Source organism: Calonectris borealis, chromosome 8, assembly GCF_964195595.1.
Source record: "Calonectris borealis chromosome 8, bCalBor7.hap1.2, whole genome shotgun sequence".
Classification (NCBI taxonomy): domain Eukaryota; kingdom Metazoa; phylum Chordata; class Aves; order Procellariiformes; family Procellariidae; genus Calonectris; species Calonectris borealis.
This window is the reverse complement of record NC_134319.1, coordinates 17,300,347-17,323,216: the sequence shown is the minus strand read 5'-3', so window position 1 is coordinate 17,323,216 and position 22,870 is coordinate 17,300,347. Positions and strand designations below refer to the sequence as shown.

The 22,870-nt window shown below is 36.7% G+C and overlaps 1 protein-coding gene across 1 annotated transcript; it reads right to left on the bottom strand.

The window, feature by feature from the left end:
* Positions 1-1,964: 1,964 nt before the first annotated feature.
* LOC142085208 (calcium-activated chloride channel regulator 1-like) lies at positions 1,965-20,889 on the bottom strand. Its single transcript, XM_075156998.1, is given in 17 exon segments — positions 1,965-2,918; positions 4,248-4,475; positions 5,364-5,528; positions 6,722-6,865; positions 6,868-6,963; positions 7,064-7,216; positions 7,219-7,303; positions 8,945-9,042; positions 10,388-10,565; positions 12,072-12,182; positions 12,184-12,297; positions 14,062-14,320; positions 16,164-16,295; positions 17,010-17,127; positions 17,791-17,941; positions 18,166-18,306; positions 19,630-20,889. Coding segments are annotated over 17 exon segments (2,760 nt in total). The 5' UTR covers positions 19,789-20,889; the 3' UTR covers positions 1,965-2,490.
* Between the last annotated feature and the right edge of the window lie 1,981 nt (positions 20,890-22,870).

Here is a 22,870-nt window from a genome sequence, read left to right as displayed (position 1 = left end):
GACACTTTAGCAGCAAACAAAAGGAAATATGTCTGAATAAATGGACATTCAGTGACCTAAAAACTATTAGAGGGAACTGATATCAGCAAATAATGCTTTGATTTCTGACTCTCTTCTCCAAAGGAGTCTCTCTCCTCTAAAATGTGACAGCTATTCTGGCCTTGATATGAACTGAAATTACGACATTTATTATTTCTTGGGGAAATGGAATTTTAGATCTGAAAACACATCCCATAATAAGATTCATTAAGAGGTGGCATTATGCAGAAGTACAGAAACCCACAAAAAATGGGAAACCTAGATAAAGAAAAAGCAGAACTTGCAGAAAGTACAGAAATAGGAAAGGCAAGGTAGAGAAATTCCATTAAAACATTAAAAAGTTGGTGCTGTTAAAATGTAAAAGGTAAGGTAGAACAAAGGGCAAAATTTGATGTTGCAGATACAAAGACAGAGAAGAAAACTTCAGATGATTATTCAACGTTTGCATAGATTTGTTGGTGTATGCAGGAAAACCATAGAATCATAGAACAGCGCAGGCTGGAAGGGACCTCAAAAGATCATCTCGTCCAACCTTTCATGGAAGAGGGAGCCTAGATGAGATTACCTAGCACCCTGTCCAGTTCCATCTTGAAAACCTCCAGTGATGGGGACTCTACCACGTCGCTGGGGAGGTTGTTCCAGTGATTGATTGTTCTCACTGTAAAAAATTTCTTTCTTGTATCAAGATGAAACCTCTCCTAGCGCAACTTATACGTGTTGCCCCATGTCTTCTCCATGTGGCTCCTTGTGAAGAGAGAGCCTTTGTCCTCTTTGTAGCTGCCCTTTAAATATCGGAATACTGTGATGAGGTCCCCCCTGAGCCTTCTCCAAGGAGAAGAGACCTAACTCCTTTAGTTTTTCCTCATAGTGCAGGTTCTCCAGCCCTTTGATAATCTTCGTGACTCTCCTTTTGGACCCTCTCCAGTCTGTCTGCATCTTTTTTGAATTGTGGGGACTGGAACTGGACACAGTACTCTGGGTGCAGCTTGCAATGCGCTGAGTAGAGTGGGATGATCACGTCTGTAATCTCTGCTAGTAATGTCCCTGCAGATGCAGCCCAGGAGCCGATTTGCTTTTGTTGGTGCAGCGGCTCACTGCTGACTCGTGTTCATCTTGTTGTCCACCAGGACCTCCAGGTCCCTTTCAGCAGGGCAGCTCCCCAGCCACAGAGCCCAGCCTGTACGGGTGATGTCTTCCCAGGTGCAGGACTTCGCACTTCTCTTTGTTAAACTTCATACTGTTCTTGCTAGCCTACTCTTCCAACCTGTCCAGGTCTCTCTGTGACATGGCTCTCCCTTCTGACGTATCCACCTCACCACCCAGTTTAGTGTCATCAGCAAACTTGGTGAGAGTGCATATTATAATTTATTATATTAATTATAAAAATTGTATATTGGTTCTGAAGTGTAATTCCCACTATCAGAAATTGCATTAATAGTATCAAGCTTGCAAATGAAAGTACTCATGTTTGCTAGACATGGTATATTTACTAGACTGTGAATGATAATTTGACTGTTGAATTTAACATTTTTTCATTATTATTGTACATTTTTCCCAGTTTTTGGAAGGCAGAGGTAAAAAGTACTTGGCCATGTAAGAAGTTTGAAGAATTCTGGTTTGAGCCAGTTGTTAATTTGCTAGTCAGCAACCTAAGAGTCATACTGATCACCCTTCTCCCTGTATCCCTCTCACTCCTCCTCCATTAGCAGCTTTTAAATTACCTCTTGTTATATAAAGGTTTGTTCTAGCTCCAAATCTACAGCTTTGTTTAGTCTCCACATAGGAACGTTTTCCATGTGCTCATTTGCATATACTCTGCAACTCTCATTCTGAAAGTATTTATATACTCAACTCTTCTACACACCTGTAGGTATACATACTTAAATATTTTTTGAAAAATAATCAGCCTGGAGGTACATATTTTTAAATATTTTTTTGATAAATAAACAGCCTGGAGGTACATATTTTTGTTCTTGGTTCACTAAGCCTAACTGACAACATGTGAAAGATACATAGGAAATCATTGCACTACTTGAAGATTTTTCTGATCTCTTTCCCACCTTGCCTTACTTGATTGTAAGGTGGAGAATAAAAATAAGGAAAGTATCATATTCCCTTGCCTTCTTTATTTAAGAAAAAAAACCACACTACATTGGAAAAATTTTGCAGCAGAAGAGTTAAGTATTTTTATCACAGAAAAAAATGACAGTACACATATCATACTTTAGCATATTTCTGAATTCGTGCTTTCATGTTTAACATTTAATCAGTGTATATGTACTTGAATATAAGACGCTTTTGAAAATCTACATCTATAAGCCTATCAAAAAAGACAAATACATCTGTTTAAAACCAGTGCACTTATTTTTTAAATGTACAAATACCTCTTTCCCTACTTTGAAAGTTGTGTAGCAAAAATTACACTAAATTCCTTCTATTTTTTATTTTATTTTACACATGCTTGTGCATTGTTTCAATATCTACTCTTCCCTTTTGTTTTTGTAAAACACACAGAGTTGAACTTACAATAGTACAGACGACTACTACACACACAGCTACTATTGCCGCTATTACTGTACTGTTAGCAGCATCGTTGTTGCCATCATAATCTAAAGGCACAGATGCTTTTGGAGGAATGAACCATGTGGCTTGTGCTATATTAGACACCTCTGAAATCAAGTTGGTGTCATCAATAGCACGTATAGCAAAGTAAATTATGGTGTCATTTTCTATTATGAAATTTTCTGGCTTAATTTTAAATGATTCTTCTCTACCAGCCTCTTTAGGTATGAGATTAGAGGAATCCACAGAAGTAGCATGATCAAAGTGATTTCTTAGGTCAAGAAGATTTTCACTACTTTTTATTATGTAGTGATCAGCTAGGGAAAAAAGAACGCATGTTAACAACAAATTAATATAGATATTTTAATATCCCTTCTTGTGGTGACAGTATAGAACTTCTAGAGCCATTTTGTAAAAAAATGTGCTGATGATTCCTATTTTACTACTGACTGTTGCTCGGCATGGAGGGTTGGCAAGTTTGCTTTTAAACTTTACTTTACAGCGTAAAAGGTCTATTGTTGCTGCATCTGGGAACTCCTCCTTTTCACTGGTCTTAAAAATACTGTTTCACCAACACTCTTAGCTTTGTGCAGACCTGTGCAAAATGTAGCTGAAGGAGAAACTGTGCTGTCCCAATACAAACATAAGGTGAAATGGCAATTAAAATGTATGTGTAGATAGCAGGGGTGGGCCTTGCATCTGATCTGTATTTTCTCTCTCAGCATGAGGTTTTGATAGCAAAAAAAGACACAAAATGATTCTCCTGTTTGTAATCAAAGAACTGGTAGTTACATTGCTATAAATGTGTCTGATTAATTTTGGGGGGTTCTGCTGTTTCTATTTCAAGTCTGTAGCTTTTCAAGACTTTCCCCTCTTCCCCCTCTCTTCCTCTTAGGAATATCTTTTCCTCTTTAGATAGTAAAGTTGTGCATGATATGCCCAGCTCCAAACCAGTGCAGGACCTGCTATCTTAAACTATAATGCAATAACTGACCACTTTAGCTATAAAAGTTTTTAGACATGTATTAGTTGCTAAATAGCAATAAAAGAAGTTGAGATTCTTTTTTTTTTTTTCCTTGTGTGGCTGGTTATTAAAAATTTTAGATAAATGTAAGATTTTAGTCTGAAACTGTAATCTGCATAACTGTAGATTGTATATTTTAACATACAATCTCTGGCTTATGCAAGGAAATGCTTGTACATTTCATGTGGAATTAGGTTTCATTTTTCCTGTACAACAGCCTTAGAATGAGTATTTTGGATAGAATGTTACTGCATCTCTGTAGTCCATTTACATCTTTGTAAATAGACTAAAGCTTTGTATTGTCCATATTGGCTGATATTTTTTTTTTTAATTATGCACAGACGTGAACTAAGATTTGTTGCTAAGGTCTCTGGTGGTTGTATTATAATTTTTTTTTTTTGATTTGTTTATAAGATTCTTTGGTTTACTTGGTTTGGATTTTTTTTAACATGAAAAATTAAGGAGGACTAAAATAGGTATCATGCAAGAGGGTAACTTTCTGTTTTGTTATGTTTTCAGGTGGGAAAGATGTAACCCTCATCTCTGAGTGGTGGTCCTCAGGGTATGTCCTTTCGGATAAAAATATCAACCTCATCTCACAAAAATGTAGTGTCTGACTCACCTTTTCCGTTGTCAAAGTCACGTTGTGGAGCTGTCCAAGACAAGACTGTTGCTTTGTTTTCTATACGAGCATGAACGTCTGTAACTTTAGAGGGTGGATAAATAGGAGCAGAATCTCCTCCTGTATCCACTACAAAAGAACTTGTTGAAATTCTGCTGAAACTTCCCAGTTTGATTTGGATTTCTTTATCTGCAAATTTAGGTCTCGGTGCATTCATATAAATGTTACCTGTTTAAAACATTTTTCCACTTTCATCATGACAGAACTCTGAATTGCATTTTCTTTTAATTTTTATTATCTCTTATTATCTCTTCTCATCCTTTAAGTTTTCTTTAGCTTATTCAAATTTATTGGAAAGTTAGTGAAGTAAAGACAGAAAATAAAGTGATCTCAGAATTCTCAGCATAAAATTTAGGAAACCCAAAAAGCACACAAAGGCTGAAATGTGTAAAAATTGAAAATGATGCATCCAGTAAAGCAGGTTGCAGATGTTGGTGAGCCATGGCTGCAATAAGGTAGTTCTATTCATCTCTTCACCCATATTGCAGGCCTTAAGAGAGTTTCAGTTATATAGGCCATGCTTTTTGAGATTTTTAGACAATTTTTATGCTGATTTTTCTAAATTTTACAATGTATGTGTGAGAATATTAAATTGCAATAACTAATTTTTTTTCAGCATTAAGATGAAAAAGTATTAAAAAATGAAGAAATCTCAAAAGCTAAGTATTCTAGCAGCATTAGTTTGTGTACTAACGTTGCATGCTGAATTTATTTATCCCAAATCCCCATTTTAAAGTCTCAAGAAGAATTATAGATTTGAAATTCCTATTGTGAGATGCTGAAATACAGATTCTGAGCAATATTTATCCTTCTCATGCTGTAAGAGAAAATAATTTTTAGATTAAAGACAACATTTTATGCTATTCACATACATAGGAAACAGTAGTTGGAATTTGTTTGTTTAGTTTGGGCTTTTTTGTAGTGAAAATGATAGATGGAACATCTTTTAAGATCAAATGCAAATTTTGTGAATCTAAATGATCCCATTTGCTAAACCTTTACACCCCCTACATACGAATCATGCAAAGAATTGTCCGTTTCATAAACGCTCTTTACCATTTTCTCTGTAGCCTGGTATATACAAGGCTCGATTTTGCTTGAGGCTAAGTCTGGTGGTTGTATTTCTCCCATGGGCATTCACTTTTAGACTGTATCTTCCAGTGCCTTGCAAAGAAGTAAAGTACCTTGAGTAGATTCCATCATTCTTCATCGTGTCAGCAGCTTGGTATAGAATTATTGAGAATTAATAACTCAAACAAGATACCTGCTGGTAAACAAGGTTTTTTTTGCTATTCATACATAAACATAAAACCTGAATATTACTATGCAGAAAACCTGGCAGTATTTTTGTAATGTGGACATCTTTAAAAACAGGAGTAGTCCCACTATGACAACCTGCGTTTCATATATATTTTGTTAAAAAGAACCATTTTGCATTAATGCCTTTAACTAGGTGTTAACTGTATGGACGACCAACTTAATACTTACTGGCCATCTACTACGTAAAGCACCTTTAAATTAGAAAAATGTCATAAATTAACCTTTGGCCAGGAATTTGTCAAGACAGGATTCTTTCTCTTTAAGTGAACTTGTGCAGTTGTACCTGACTGGCTGCAGTAGGTGAGCTGCTGGTGGCATCTGAGCTAACTATTTTAAAGCCTGGCAGCAATGTGAAAATTCATGGGTTCAGAAAATAGATGATGTTTAAGAAACACAGGATAACGCATTTAAATCTTACTATATTTTTAAGTGCAGCAATGTGAAAGCAAGGACAGAATGAGGAGGCACTGCTGGCTACTACTGAACTCATAAAGCTACAAGTCTACAGCAATGGGGAGAGAAAAGGAAGAGGAGAGGTGAAAAGAGATTGAGGGATGCTGAATGCCAGAAATTTCTTGTTATTGCTCTAAGAAAGAGTATTCTTGAAAAGAAGAATAATGCACTTATTTAAGATACAAAAGAGATAAAGCTAACGTTTGGTGAGCTAACGTTAAGACTGTAGTCCAGCTTCATAGAATATGAGACAGACTAACAAAACAGCTTGTTTTCTTTTTACCTTGCCTCTTGAGGGCAGATGATTCCATTAAGTACACTTTCAGAAAGTAGATATGAGCAATGTAGCCTCTACCATGCACAGTTCTTCTGCTTTCACTCTCAATAACGGCACAGGAAAGAAAGCGGAACAATTTTTCAGGGAAAGGCCCACGTCTTTGTTTTCCTCACCAAGAAAAAGCTTTGTAGCTTACTTTTGTCCTAAAGCAGTAGGGTTCTCTGTCTCTCCCTTTTTTTTTTTTTTCCTTGATTTAGGGCATAGCCATGACTCAGTCCTTAGTGATAAATCTGAGGGGAATATGCAGACTTGGATTCCAAAATGCATAAATGCAAAGGTTTTTACTATATATACGGAACCTCACCTGCGCCATTATCAAGAAGTTCGAGGGTTACTGCTGCAGCACCATCCTTCTCTATGGTGGCTATCACAGTTGCATGGAGAACAGGCAAAAACCCTTGGCTAACCTCTGCATAAACAACAACTGGATTAAATGTTCTATTTGCCCTGGAGGAACATCAGAATATGCTGGTCGAGAGATAGCTGTTACTGATATAGCTTGAGTTGCTGTATGAACATTTTTAATACAAAACTGCCAATCATGTTCTAACAGGGCCATTGTTTCCCTTATATAATAAAAAAAATAATTAAAGAAAAGCTGTATGCTAGTCTACAGGAAATGTTAATTCAGAAAATAAAAGAAAACGTTCAGTCTTTACCACTGCAGTGCCACTTATACTGAATCTATCTGTGTTTGGGTTTGAATTATCAATTGTAAAGTCTGAGCTTCCATATTCTTTTCCTTTGGGGTCCCTCAGGAAAAAAAAAGGCTGAGATAGACTCCATGCGGTGCAGAAGTGTCATTTCCCACAGTTTTGTCAACAGGCACAGTAGTATTCATCCATCCCAAATACTGAACAACTAGCTCTTTGCTTTCAAGCTGTCGTTAGAGAAATAAAATTTGTCTTACTGCTATTTAGCAAAGAAGCATTTAACATACTTTCAGTGCCTCATCCGTTGCACAATATTGTATCCATTCATTGCTGACTTAAAATGGATTAGTCTTGGAGGAAAGAATTGAAAAGCATTTATCCCTTTTGGAAACTAGCATGAAAAAAGGTCTCTGCTTACTTATTTATAACTCAGAGTTATATAGAGAAGATGTCAGGCTTTCTAGTTCTGCTGTCTCTACCTGCAGGAAAATTAAGAGCCATTTGGCCCAACTATTGAATGAAGAAAACTATTAAAATCCCAGATTCACTTTATGAAATGGCTGCTTGCATAGTAACATTGATTTTAAGTGTTACAGTAAGCATAAGTCCTTCATTTCTAAATAGTTTAGAAACTATTTATCTACCTATCTAAAGCATTGTGCCAGTAAGCTGTATTTCCGCTACAGTTTGTCCGTCTCAAAATCCTGGAAGAGAGAGAAAGAAAACGTCTCCACATATGACTGCAAGGCTTACAGGTAATGAGAGAGACAGAAATAAAACAGAACAGAGGAGAACATATAGAAGAGAGAAGTAAACAATATTTCCTTTATTAAAATTAAAATAATTTTGTGTAATTTCCTCAATCCTATTTTATGAACAATAAAGTCTGCAATTAGAAAATAGCCTGTCATAAACTTAATTTTTTTACCCTGTATAGGTGGGACAGAAGAGTCAATTAAAGGCAATACAACAACTCAAAAAATCCCACACCTGCCTTTCAAATCTATATTGACTGCTGCTTATAATCTAGCTATCTTCACGAGTGGTGTATTTTGAACAAAACACAGGACTTGGTCTGTGTTAAAATATTAACAAACTGAGGAATGATTTGCTGAATTCTAATTAACAATTGGCCTAGATGAAAAGTCTAAAAGTTTTTGTGTTAAAATTATATGTATGGCTTATGAGAGAAGCTGTATTGTAGTTGTATCTTTGTTACTTCAGTTAGACTGTTAAAATGCTCTAAAAGATGTTTCATGTAAGAGTGAACTAAACATCCTGGGGAATTTCTGCTTGCTTTTTTCTCTCAAAGTCTCTTGGTCTTTGACAATTATGAGAAATAATTTTCTTGATTTTGTGAAATCAAGAACTATATACATTATATACAATATGTAAATTATATATTTACATATATTATATAGTATATAGTATATACATTATGTAAATTATATATTTATATGCTATAAATATCTATTTATACATATAAAATATATAAATATTATATGCTTATATATAATTTCTATATAACTATGTAATATTACATAATATTATATAACATGTTTTATAATATATAAAAGCATATAACATATATTTATATATAATATATAAGAATATAAATACATATTATATATTATATATAGTTTAGGTATAAATATATAAATATAAAACTATAAATATAATTTATATATAATATATATAATATTATATATTTGTTTCATTGCAGTGAAAAGTAGGAGATCACTAAAAAATGTACTTGCTCCTATTTCCAAATTGAGCCACTGATGATGATGATCATTAATGTCTAAATTCATTCAATTGCTGATCAACTAAAAACATAGGATGAAAAAGAAGTGTTGAAATTCAGAAGTGAATACATTTTCAGAAATATCTCTGTTTCCTGATGTAATTGCACTGAATGTCTCAGTTAATTTACTGGGGATGGCTTCATCTACACCATAAAGCTTTAAACCTCCTGAAAGACAAGAGCAAAAAAATTAGAAATACTATTTTTTACCCTAAAATTGCTAAATTTTATGTGACTTCCAGTACTGAATGTTCTACTGAGGCAGCCAATTTGTTATGAAATCAAAAAAGAAATGTATTTTTTTATTAATGTGTTAATGCATGTGTCATAGTAAATTCTGGCATGTGTGATCAACTCATTTTATCTCTCAATGGCAAAGTTTGCAAAAAAGTCACTCCCTGCAGCATATCGTCAAGTACAGCATCTTTAGACTTTTCCTAGTACTTTTGGAGGCCCGTATTATCCCTTCAGTGAAATTCTGCTCTGAAAATACCTCTGTAGAAAAGACACGGTGGCATTCCGTGGTTTTTGACTCTTAAAATCCAGATCATCTTTATTTCCAAATGTGAAGTTTAGATCTCTTTTCATGCATACTGAGTTCAAGCAGCAATAGTCCATTGGAGGTTCTCATACTCAGTGCAGGTCTGTTAATGAATTCATTGTGAATATGGCTTCATACTGCTCTACTGAAGCATCTGCACTTCACACATTTGTTGCAATTCTCTCTCAAACTAGGATCATACATGCCAGACATAAACGGAGCCATCACTGTGCTCCTAATGCACAGGTCACTGGAGTCCCAGAGTGGGGAAGAGACTGCTGTGCAGCGCTGAGCCCTGGGGAGCCTGCTCGGGGTGTGCAGAGGCTGCCCACGGCCCCTCCCTACCACTTAAAGCCTCTCACCCCCGTTCCTCATGCACAGACTGACATAAGGTGAGTTTTCATTCTTCCATGGCATTTGCAGGTGCTGTAGCATGAAGCAACACCCCTATGGATAGTTTTTAAATGGTGGTTTTCAAACTAATTATGTAGCTCCAGCTCAGCTGACAGCTATGCTTGCTAATGGCAAGGGTAGTCACTGTGTTTACAATTTCCTAGCCAATGCACTTCAGCCGCAACAGTTGGAGAAAATTATTCTTCTTTATGTAATAAAAAATGCTTATAAGTTAAAGCATCTAGAAAGTTCTAGTCATTGTGTGTAATGCCAGAAATAAAATTCTAGACATTTCTTTTTATGTTATATAACAATATCATCATTAAATCTCCTTAGTAATACAGTATTGTCATGTTACTGCATTGTTTAAATCAAGACAGCTCTTAAAGCAAATCTATGGATCTAAAGAGTTCTGCTTGTTTCTATTTAAAAAGCCTGTCATGAAAACCAAATTTCTTTAAAATGAAATTTGGTTTAAATTTCTTCAATTTCTTTTTTCCAGACCGATGAATTGCCATGCTTTTACATTTCCATACTTGAATATGCATGCCAGAGAAAGAGTGCGTTTAGAATATTTACCTGTTAGTTTTGAAAATTCTTCTAATTCTTTGGCTGCCAGTGGCCCCAGTGGAACGGTGTGAATTTTTGCCCCACTTTGTTTCACCAAATCAAGGCAAGCTGCTATACCTGAGTCCTCTCCATCTGTCAGTAACACAATTTCTGAACCATATGTAGTATTTCTTTTATCTGCAATTAACTGCATCAAGAAAAGAATTCATGATATAAGCAGCAGAATAATTTTTAAATACTAGTTTATCCCAGAGCACAGTCAATGCATGCATTTAAAACTGTTAACTTCAAATATAAGATAAATTTATTCTTTAATAAGTGTTTGAATTTTTATTTAACACTAAAACTATTACAATATTAATTATTGCAATTGATATTGCAAGATCTAATTGCTTAGATTTAGTAAGTGTTCAATTATAAATAATGAATATTTACTATATGTTTTTCTAGGGAAAAAACCTGTCCCAAATTGAAGATGTCAGAAGCATTCTGCCTGTATATGCTTTACTGGTTCAGGGACTGGATGTTTAAGGGCATCATATTAAAAACTTATGTCCACTGTCTGGAACTACTTTTTATTCTCCAACCAAAATTTCAGGAGTAGAGAAGGACAGACTTCTGTCTAAGGGTGGACTCTGAGGTAACTGAAGGTGGGGCAGAAAGGGGTAGGGAGCACCCATGGGGGATGCCTCTGTCCTGGCTGTTCATTCCTGTCTGGTTGCCAGTCTTCCTCCTGATGTCCCCCTGTCCTGAGCCTCCTCTCTGCCCTGGACTCTCAACTACCTCAGCAGTCTCATCTTTCTCTGTACAATTTCTCTCTTTCTCTTTCTTCCCTTTTCCTACACGTTGCTCCTGATTTTCAGTTTTGCATCTGAAGTAGGTGACATCTTCTGGGACTTCAGACTGCCAGCCCAAGGAAGTAAAACAGACAAATAAATAATAATATCTATCCATCAGTGTTTCCCAATCTCAGGATTCGTATGTGGTTTCACAATTTTAGGGGCTTGATTCATGACTAGTGAACTGTGGGTATTAACAATACTGCCATTGTACAGCTTCCCATTTTAACACTTACTTGTTCTATATGTTCATTGTGATTCATGAGTCAGATCTCTGGTGTCTCCTCAGTCCACATTTTGCTAGAAAAAAATCTTAGAGATCGCAGGAATACAATATTACATTCATTGTTGTGTTGCTCTGCAGCCTTTTCTCTGTATATACACCCAGCAATGTGATCAGGCTGTGAGTTTATCCAGTCATGTGAGAGTTTGGACTGCAGTACTGCATATTTCTTTCCACTAGAAGTAATTAAAGAACTGTATTAAAGTAACCTCTTAACTTTCTCTTAAACAAACTAAATAGAATAAACTTCATAGGTTTCCAAAAGAAATTTGATTTTCCAAAATTTAGATCATTCTTGTAGTTCATTGTTAATCTTATTTTTCAGTATCCTTTTTAAAGCATGGACATCACATTTGGCCTGTTTTCTGGTAATACGCTTTCTAATGCCATATAATGGGAATGCCAAATAGTTTCTATACCAAATTTTCTCCTGACAGATTCAAGAATCATATTATCTTTCTTAACTCTACCATTGCATAGGAAGTCCATGTTCAGTGGGCTATCAAGTATGTTTCTCGCTGCTTCTTCATTTTCCATACATTCCAGGAGGTATTTCCACATTGTACTTTACCTTAAGTCCTTTACGTACGCCTGCACAGATATTGGTTTGTCCACTAGCAATTACAGGCAAACATTGAACAAGTTTTTGGCGTGTTGTGTCATTGGTTATTTGTTGCAAAGGAGCTTTTTTCAAATGCGTGAGAGTCAAATGTGACAATTCTAACACAGGAACCGATTTCAATAATATTGAGCAGAAATGCTTCTGCAGCGCTACGGAGATGTCTGATGTGGTCGTGCTGTATGTCAAGAAAAACAACATTCTTAGAATGCAATCTCTTCTGAAAAGCTTTGACTATGAACAAAATATAGGAATTTTTGATGTTGGTCAGGTTGTAATTAAAAATTAAAAACGTATCTGCCATAAGGTAACATATGTATGCTCAGTTCTAGAAGAGAGGAGATGTAAACCATGTTCTGGTATTGTGAAAGTGCAGCAAACTGCAGCTTCCAGGAAAGATGTCACTAGGCAAAGTCAATCTTCTGATGTTATGACTTCATTCCTAATCAAGATTTCTGTCACTTCTTTTAGTGTGCTGTCAATGCAATAGGACGACACCTACAATGCCTGAAGAGTAGGTTAGTCTAGAGACTAAGTATTTTGAAAATATAAATAATATTAAAGTAAAAGTATGGCTACTTTAAATGCAAATATTCAAAGGGGTTACTGAAAAAAAAGTTATATTTGAAAACATTTATCTCTGGAGCTAGCTATTCTTGCAGTATTTATTTCATAATTATTTTCATTTTGATTTTTAGCATTACATTATTATTTACTAACTGATTTAATAAAATGTACTATGGTTGGTAGACAGCTGTATTATAAAAATAATATAATTTATTACAATTGCAGATCTTTGCTGAAGATCAGTCTCAAGAACAGCCCTGGACTAGAACAGCATGTCTGGAAATAGATCTGTTGATGGAGCACTATGAGAGAATCCCACAATAGTTATATGTATACCATAACTAAAGAATTGGAGCATATACTGCTTTATGCTTCTTCATGTATATTTTGGTTTAAGGTATGACTGTCAAATATTTAAGAATATTTCTCAACATGTTCTCAACACCTTCTTTATATGAATAGTCTTATTTTTAGGCTTGAACTCCTGTGAGAAATGAAATCCTGAACTTGCAGTATTTTCAATAAGAGAGTAGTGGTCACTGGCTCACTACTGAACTGTGGAAGCGGTAAGTTACAGATGCGAAAATGCAGCATGTCATAAAAAGGATATATAGGCTGATTTTTAAAAGCTGTTAGAGTATGCATAGGAATTTGAAGTCTATTAATAAATCATGAGATAGCTGCCTTACCTACCCAGATAATTTTGTCGTCTTTCTACAGATGATCGCATTGCTTACAGCTTTATAAAAGTATTAGGATATTTATGCAAATAAGCACATATTCAGGGATGTCTACTAAACCTTGCATTCATAAACAAGCTTAATATCTCATGCCACAAGAAGTTGTGAAAGAATAAATCTGTGCAAATTTTTATGGGGAAAAAAAAGAAAAAACAACCTCAGCCTTGTTAAAATGACATAACATTATGCCAGCTTACATTCTTGATTCCAAAGAGCAATATTGTAATGAGGAAAGAACATCTAATTTATTGACATATTGTGACCTACATATCTACTTTAAATTTTAGATCATTCATAACAAAAGTACAATGTGAAATGCTATCTATGATACATTTTCTGCTTGGAAGAAGTACAATGGCACTGTCATTCTAGGTCTGGAACAAAGGAAGGAAAGTATATAAAATCGAGATTTTACAAGAAGAAAAAGACCAAGTCTGGCCTACAACTCTCAGTATTTTGAAGTGATACCTTGTAGGAATTCCTAAAAAAAAATTACCAAGGAGAATAAGAGTAGTCCTTTTTTTTCTAAAATAATCAAGTTAATTACAAAATTGACTGATTCTTTTTTTATTTTGTAACTTTTTCTGTTCCTTACAATTTTTGCTAAAAATTGCATATAAAATGCGTATTCTTACCATTGACATGCTCCCAGAAACATCCAGTACTAAAGCGAGTGCTCTGTCTTGGGTCTGTAGTAGCCTGAAGGTAGTCTCAGAGGGGGGTGCAGAAGCATTTACAACAGCTGAGTTGCAAAAGTCATCAGATTCTATAATTACTTCCCACATGCTTTTGTGGTTGCATATGTTATTCTGCATATTTGGAGCCTCACTATTGTGAGTGTTTTTATCACAAAATTCAACCACATAAAAAGTCAGATTGAAGCTGATAATAATTCTGAACCCAACAGTATGAGCATAAAAATATATCTCAGAAAATATGAAGTTTGTGGTGGGGTCAGGACAAATGGAGGTGGTGTTCTCCAGCGAATGTCCTCTGTGCCACGGTGCCTGGCCAGCCAGGATCTTACAAGAGGCAAGCAAAGAAAGTGCTCCCAAAAAACTTATTTCAGATTTTATGTAAGCACAAGCATGTTGTGACATGCAGAAACAAAGCTTTCAGTCTGTGAGTACTGAGATCCTTGGAGTGACTGATTTATGGAGGTCCTACTAGATTTAAGCCTGCTAACATAGGTAGCTGTAGCTGTAGCTGAACAGCATGGAGGTCAGCACAAGTTAGCAGCCTGAATAATTAACCAACTTCTTGGTTGGTTGGTGAGGGCCTTGGACAAGTTCCTATAAGTTTTCTTGAGTGGAATAAGGAAACATGCAAAAGATACAAAGTCAAGACTTTGAGAGAAGCAGGAAATAATCTTTTCAATGTCTTCATTATAGTATGGAACATCCCTTTGGTCAGTTGGGGTCAACTGTCCCAGCTGTGTCCCCTCCCAACTTCTTGTGCACCCCAGCCTACTTGCTGGTGGGATGGGGTGAGAGGCAGGAAAGGCCTTGACTCTGTGTGAGCACTGCTCAGCAGTAACGAAAACATCCCTGTGTTATCAACAGTTTTCAGCACAAATCCAAAACATAGCCCCATGCTAGCTACTATGAAGAAAATTAACTCTATCCCAGCCAAAACCACCACATTCTCCACCCCTTGTTCCATATCATATGACATCATGCTCAGCATATAAAGCTGGGGGAAGAAGAAGGAAGGGGAGACGTTCAGAGTGATGGCGTTTGTCTTCCCAAGTAACTGTTATGTGTGATTGAGCCCTGCTTTCCTGGAGATGGCTGAACACCTGCGTGCCGATGGGAAGGAGTGAATGAATTCCTTGTTTTGCTTTGCTTGAGAGCGCAGCTTTTGCTTTACCTATTAAACTGTCTTTATCTCAACCCACGAGTTTTCTCACTTTTACCCTGCTGATTCTCTCCCCATCTCACTGTGGGAAGAGTGAGTGAGCTGCTGTGTGGGGCTTAGTTGCTGGCTGGGGTTAAACCACAACATTCGGTTTTGGTCAAAAATCTAAAACACAGCACCATATAATCCACTATGAAGAAAATTAACTGTATCCTAGCCAGGGCCAGTACACCATTAAAGTTCTCGGAATGAGCTTGCCCAAAGAAATAAGGTCAATAGCTGGAGGAATTGTGATCCTGTACCACAGAGATCTAGCCTGCAAGATCGTCCTGCTAACCCCTGTCCCAGCATCCTCTCCCAGACACTGGAACGGTACAGAGCTGGCGTGAGGAGGCCTGCCTGGTTGTCCTGGCTTCTTTCAAGAGAGTTGGGCTGCTGCTTCTGTCTTAAGGGTGGATAGACAGACCAGATTGCTCTGCAATAGAGTGGAATAGAGCTAAGCAGGTAACGCAGTTTGGGTGCCAGTTTACATAAGGAGTGATCAAAAACTGCAGTTATCTTATGGACAACGCATTTGGCAAGAATGCTTCCCTTTTATGCTGTTGATCTGATTCTGTAAACACGGAGCAAGAAGGATGCTAAGACTGCAGTACATCTCACCCTTATTGATAGGAAACAGCTGTCAAATCATATGTATATTCTTTGAAATAGAAATTAATTAAACACACACCTGACTGATCATTCTCCCCAGCAGAAATAACTGACTAGACCGCAAATGTTACTAAACTTTCAGTCCAGAAAGGTATAGTAATACTTATAGACGGTGTGTATTGCAAATACATAACAGGAGATATTTTGTCGTATATATATATTAATATACGTATATCGTATATTAATAATAAATATACATCCTTTTTCATATAGCTGACCATCATATCTACAGCTTCTCGGCTCACACTTGTCTCTGCTGCAGTCTTGGAAAACAGGTATGCCAGTCACACCAGCTGGACAGCTAAGGGAAGAGAAGATAGGCAGGGCTGGTTAAGAACCCGGTCTGTAACTGGTTAGTTATTTGAATTTTGGCTGCCCAAAGCCAAATTGCTGTTGACGCAGCACTGTACTAGATGCTGCACAAGTACATAGGAAGGCTATCTCTATGCCTGGCAAGAGCCTCCAATTAATCTAGAAATAGTTAGAATCATAAAACACTTGTGGTCTTTTGTGGTCTTCCTTGTGATAGGCTATGCAGGAAAGACATCCTGCTTGCAGTTGCAATACAAAAGACTATTGGTATGCCTGAGGTAGGAAAAAAGGCAAGCCTGAACTAATTCTCTACATCCATTCAGTTATTGTCCCTCTTTGTGGAAACGGTTTAAAATCACAGTAGCTTCAGTAGGCAATTTCAGTGTTATTGGTGACTGCTATTTAATAAAATTATGTTAAATAAGTACGAAGGTAGCTGAAGTCTGCAGTTGCTCACAGAGCAAAAGATTATCCAGCCTGATCTCCTGAACCTCTTACAAAACAGCACCGAAGGCAGCTGTGGTTTTCTGGGCTGCACAGCAGGCGATAGATGTTGCTGACTAAGCATCTTTTAATCACGTGAACAGGTCATGGACACTCTACAAAGAGCAAACTCAGCACAGACGACAAGAATATTGAAAAAGTTATTGAAATCTTTAAACCTGTGTACTGTAAAACCAGAAATATGAAAAAAAACCAAAACCTTGTTGCTTCCACACTTGCTTCTTTAGAATTTCTAGACACATAAAAAGGCACATCGCTACTATATTTGTCGAACACCCCCCACCGATAGTGAGCCCATTTGTGGACAAAAACTCGACCTGTTGAAAAAGAGTAGCACACGCATGGTCTAAATACAGTTGTTTAAAAGCTACTCAGGGTTTTACTTAGACATTTTAACAATTTAAACTAATTCTTATCTGAGGTAATACAGGAAGATTGTGAAATATTTAAGCAATTGGGATAATAATTTTTCTTTGAGGTAAAACTAGGAAGGCATCAGTTTAGCAACCAGGACTAGAATTTTTATTCAAGTCTCAGAAAGGCAGGAACTGTTCTAGAGGCTTTCTTCCAAGTTGGCAAAAATCTCCTGAGGAAATGTAGGTTTTGTGAGGTTTCTGTCTCACAGAGCAGAAAACTTTACATTTTTTGACATAGTGTAGTACAAAATCAGATACACAAACACTGGATAGTTTTTTTGGTAAGTAGTCATAAAAGGAAGGCTGCTGCTAATCGCAGTAGTTAAATGCAGAGCAATAACCATTTAATGTTTTCAAAGGGATGAACAACTTCTGCATCCAGTGTTTGAATATTTGACTTCAGACATTTCACAGGTATTTACTACTTCTGAAAAATGTGTCTCTCAAAGTTTTTTTCATTTTGGCAAGCAAATTAAAGTTCCTAAATTCATTAATCACTTTGAAAAAACTTGGCCATTTCATACGAGCAATAAAACAGGCAATTAAATTAAATAGCAGTATTACCTTTTTCTCCATAAACATTAGTCAAATTGTCATTTAACAGGAGGTTAGGTGTGAAATGGATGTACTGTCCTTTCTCCTTACATCCTCCATACTGTAAGGTGTAAGGATCATCTACATGTTTCATGTAAGTGTCTGCTATGATGACATCTGCCTGAAAAAGTAAGACCAAAGTTAGACATAACATGAGTGTAGAGAAGAGTTAGGTGATTCTTGTTGAAAAAATTCAATCCTGCAATTTTTTTTATCTATGAACACTCTCAACACTTTTGAGTAAGAACTTCCAGGATTAGTCCTAGATTTTGCTGTGATTTGTAACGTAGCCTTATCAGTCTAGCTTTTCCTTGTTCTAATCGTAGAGAGTTCTCTAAATCATACCTTATCATATGATTCTGGTTTTAATCTTGAATAGTTGGTATTTTTCTTCCATGTTTTAGGAATTACAATTTTTACAGACTTGAAGAAAAATCGATATTTTGTCATTTCAAACAAGTAATTAGAAGCATTTTCAATCATGTTCTAGGGAATGAAAGAAAATAAATATTAACGTCAATGTTAATATGTGCTGGGATAGAGTTAATTTTCTTCATAGCAGCTAGTATGAGGCTATGTTTTGGATTTGTGTATCTCTGAAGGCATTGTGGCACATGGAGAAGGCCACGCTGGAACAGGTGCACCTCAAAGCAACTATGGCTGTGGATAAGCCTATGTCGCAGCAGGTACACCCCTGGAGAGACTGTGGCTCATAGATAAGGCTCCACTTGGAGCAGGTACACCCCTAAGGGACTGCAGTCTGTGGATAAGTAAAGCAAAACAAGGAATTCATTCACTACTTCCCATCGGCAGGCAGGTGTTCAGCCATCTCCAGGAAAGCAGGGCTCCATCACGTGTAATGGTTACTTGGGAAGACAAATGCCATCACTCTGAACGTCCCCTGCTTCCTTTTTCTTCCCCCAGCTTTATATGCTGAGCATGATGTCATTATGGTATGGAATATCCCTTTGGTCAGTTGGGGTCGGCTGTCCCGGCTGTGTCCCCTCCCAAATTCTTGTGCCCTCCCAGCCTACTCGCTGGTGGGGTGGGGTGAGAAGCAGAAAAGGCCTTGACTCTGTGTAAGCACTGCACAAGACAGTTTAATAGGTAAACCTCTTCCACAAGATGAAAGAAATCTTGAAATGTTAAAAACTTCATGGCTGACCAAAGGATGGTACCCTTCGTACTTGATCTTAGAGATGACTTGGGGCTGAGATAATCCTACATCAGGGTCTAGTAGGCATTAGACATACTGCAGAACCTGGGCATTTGTCAGAGGTGTCCTCTTCAGCAGGTTTTCTCTAAAATGATTTGAATTTGTAGAAAACAATTTCTTTGCTTTGAGACCTAGCCAGCATCCTGTTCTAGGGGAATTTATCCACTGAGGCATCTACATGGCTTGCAATAAGTTAAGCCCAGAAATGCCACTAAACCTAACCTTTTGGTTTTTACCTTTGCGATTTTTAAAGGAACTTTACGAGACATACTAGCTAATGACAAACAGTGGTATAATCAATGGCTATTAAATAAGTATTCATAGGACATTCTTTCAGGTAAACATAATTTGGAAAGCTACTTAAAGGAATTTCAGTCTTCCTCACAACAGAGATATTACAGCACTGTCTGAGGGAATTAGTGCTCTTAGTAGTGACAACAGATGGCAAGACAAATTAGAAATTACTAGTTTAGTAACTATGGGATTAATCCATGATTAATTCAAAACAACAAGAAAAAAAACTATTGACAAGAATGGGAGCTGGACCTGATTCATGCTACTTTCCAAGCAGAAAAGTCAAGTCACAACCTTACCATTATGTTCAGGATGATGTTAGCATCTTCTGGCACCTGGGGATTAATTGCAACAACCAAATCCTCATAGCCATTCTTATTTAGCCATACCATAGAACCTTTTGCCACGTGCAGGAGCTGAAAAGACAGCAGAAATATCAAACTCCTAAACACCCCCATTGCTTGTTCCTGTCTGCTTGGTACTTGGTTAGAAAAGTGATGGCTTATCAGTCATTTATATGACCGCCTGTAGGGTGCAAGACGACTTCATTATGGTAACCCAGGATAGTTCGCCTCCCTCATCTGAGTATGCAGAGTCCCAAGCACATCTTATCTTCTTGTTGCAGCAACCTGGGATGGTTTGATTCTTCTCACCCGAGTATGTAGTGTCCCAAGCGTGTCTTATCTCATTGTCACAGTAACCCGGGGTCATTCGCTTCCCTCCCATTGCACAGCCGCCAACGTGACGGCCAGGTGCAGATCTCGCCATTCGGATAACAGGACCTGCATTACATCAGCAAGTTCGTTAATGAGCCAAACAGGATATTGCATATGTATGATATGTTAATCAGCGCAAGTTTTATTATTGAACCCTGCGGTGCTTTCCCTTGAGCTTCACTCCCAAGCAGGGCTCCGCTGCGTCAGGTCCCCATTTTGATTAGCATTGGTGTCCTGGGGCTCCCACCGTGGTAATGCTACACTTTCCATAAAGACAAAGCTTTCACTCGCTGAGTGTTGTGCCTCGTCCGTGAGGGATTCGCACCTGCTTTTTGCTCCTAACACTGTCTTTGTGTCAAAAAGAGGTGTAACAGTTTGCAACAAGACACTGATGTTCCATGAAAGTACAGTTATATCAGATATGTTGGCTGCATTTAGTTATGTGTTAATTTTAGGAGGAAATACTTGATATTTTATTGTGAACTAAAAAAAAACAATTTCATTTCCTTATGCCTCTTCAGGTGATCTATGCTCCGTTATTCATTTTAGAAGAGACAAATAATTGCAAAAACACAATTGGAATTTCCTAGAAAAAAATTCTGAACAATGCAATAATTATGTAATACGGAATTGAAACAATTAAAAAAGCAAGATTAGGTCAGTGAGATAGTAAAATGCTGATAAGTTCTGTATACAATATTTGGTATTTAAAATCTCCCCTTTTAAATGGCATTGTTTGCCTTTAGATGAATAACCATCCCATTTGGAATAAATGGGATTTCTTGAGTGGGAGCAGTTTGTCACGCAAGCCAGATTACCCTGTGTGGCTGTCCTATCCCTTCCTCCTCCTCATTTCTCACTTCATACTCAAAGAAACTTGTCCAGAAGTGACTTTATATTTTATTCTAATTCCTTGATAAAGTATTTAATAGCATCACGCCTATCACTGATTTGCAATCCTTTGAGAAATGTCTATTAGATGATGATTCCCTACCAGCTACTTTTTGAGATCTCCCAGCTAGGTAGTTCCTAATTTGTTAAGGAGGTGCTTGGTTAATCCAATATAGTACTATATTTTGAATTGGACTATCACACAGTAATCAGTTCACAAATATCTCATGATATAGCTACATTGTTAGTTAAATTCATAATTACATTAAAAATAATAGAAATGGAATAAATGAGGTATAGATTGACACTGATTATATTTTCGTCCTTTAATTCATTATTGATTGAATTCTGTATCAGCTTTCCTATTATTTTTGTGGAACAGATGTTAAGCAGATTTTCCAATAATTTTGCAGGTCATCCCCTCTGCCTTTTTAAAAAATACTATGACTTCTTAGTGATATTCTAAGAGTCATTAATAACCAAGACAGTAAGCTGCTGCTGAAGGTCTTATGCAATTTTTTAAAAACTACTGTGTGAAATTTATTCAGGCACATGCATTTAAAAGTACTTCAGGTTGAAGATTTACCTCCATCTGTTTTCCTAGTGTATCAAAAAATAATCCTGATAGTCATGGTATGAAATTACATCATTCCACTTTTTCTGAAATATTGGACAGAAAAATTAGCTAAATTCTTCTGTATGTGGGTTTGGGTTTTTTTGTTCATATCAATATGAAATGATTGTTTTCATTTTGCCTTTAGCAGTCACTGAAGCCTCGGAAACAGTAACGACCAATTCCTTTTTAAACACCTCCACGCTACTAGTTAGCGCAACTTTTTAACTTACCTTTGCAGCCAGCATGCTCAGGTGATAGAGGGGAAGTATTCACAAAAGCAGTGCTATAAAAGTTGCCTCCTAGTTCCAGAGGAGTCTCACTTGTTCTGATTTCATAACTTGCAGCTGAAAATACAAATATTAGAAGATATTTTCATGTGTATTAGCTATCATTCAAACTTTTGATCTCTTTCAAAATAATTTCTTTTCAAAATACTTTCAAAATACTACTTAGTATCGTTTCCATTAGTTAGTTCAGCTACTGGGAAAAATAAATGCAGCGTGGTGGGTAGCTCTGCAAAAATCTTATTTTATTACCTAAACTAAGTGCTTGAATGATTAAATTTCTCGCAGCACAGCACTGAAATGAATAGATGATGGCAGTCGTCATGAACCCACACTGAAGTCTCTCAGTATTTCTGACTTCACTGAATTTGACCTTGCACTAAATGAAGTAAAATTCCTATTTCTTGTCCAAATATGATGTTTCTTTCCACTCTTTCCTTACATTCACAGAGCATATGTCTCTCTTCCATGAGTAGCAAAATACTACAATGCAGTGAAAGTGAGCCTTCCATCAAAATTCCAAGAAGCTCTTTATAAAAACTTATTGGATAATTCCATTTAAAATCTTTGCAAGAGGAGAGCAAGAATAAAGCCCTGGAACCACTGCACAAAATTCCCACTGGTGTCAGTTAGACTAAACTCTATTACAGATCTTGCGTTGTGCGATGTGTATCACGCTGAATTACTAGAATAGCACATTTACGCCATTTATAGTTAAGAAAAATTTGATTAATGATGAAGAATTAGAAATGTTGAGTCTTCAGTTTCTGCTACAAAGTACAGACAAAAATTGAGCTGGTGCTTGTACAGGTGTTTCCAGATGTAACAAAATACTGTTGATAAATGTTGGGAGCTCACTTTAAATGCCCACAGAAAATGTATTCATTTTGCAATTTCACCTTGGACAGGAGGCAGGATTGCAAGCCAAAACCATACCTTGGCCTTCATCAAAATCATTTCCTGGGGCAGTCCATGATAAAATGACCTTACCATCTTCTATTCTGGCATCAAGATGAACAATTTTACAAGGTGG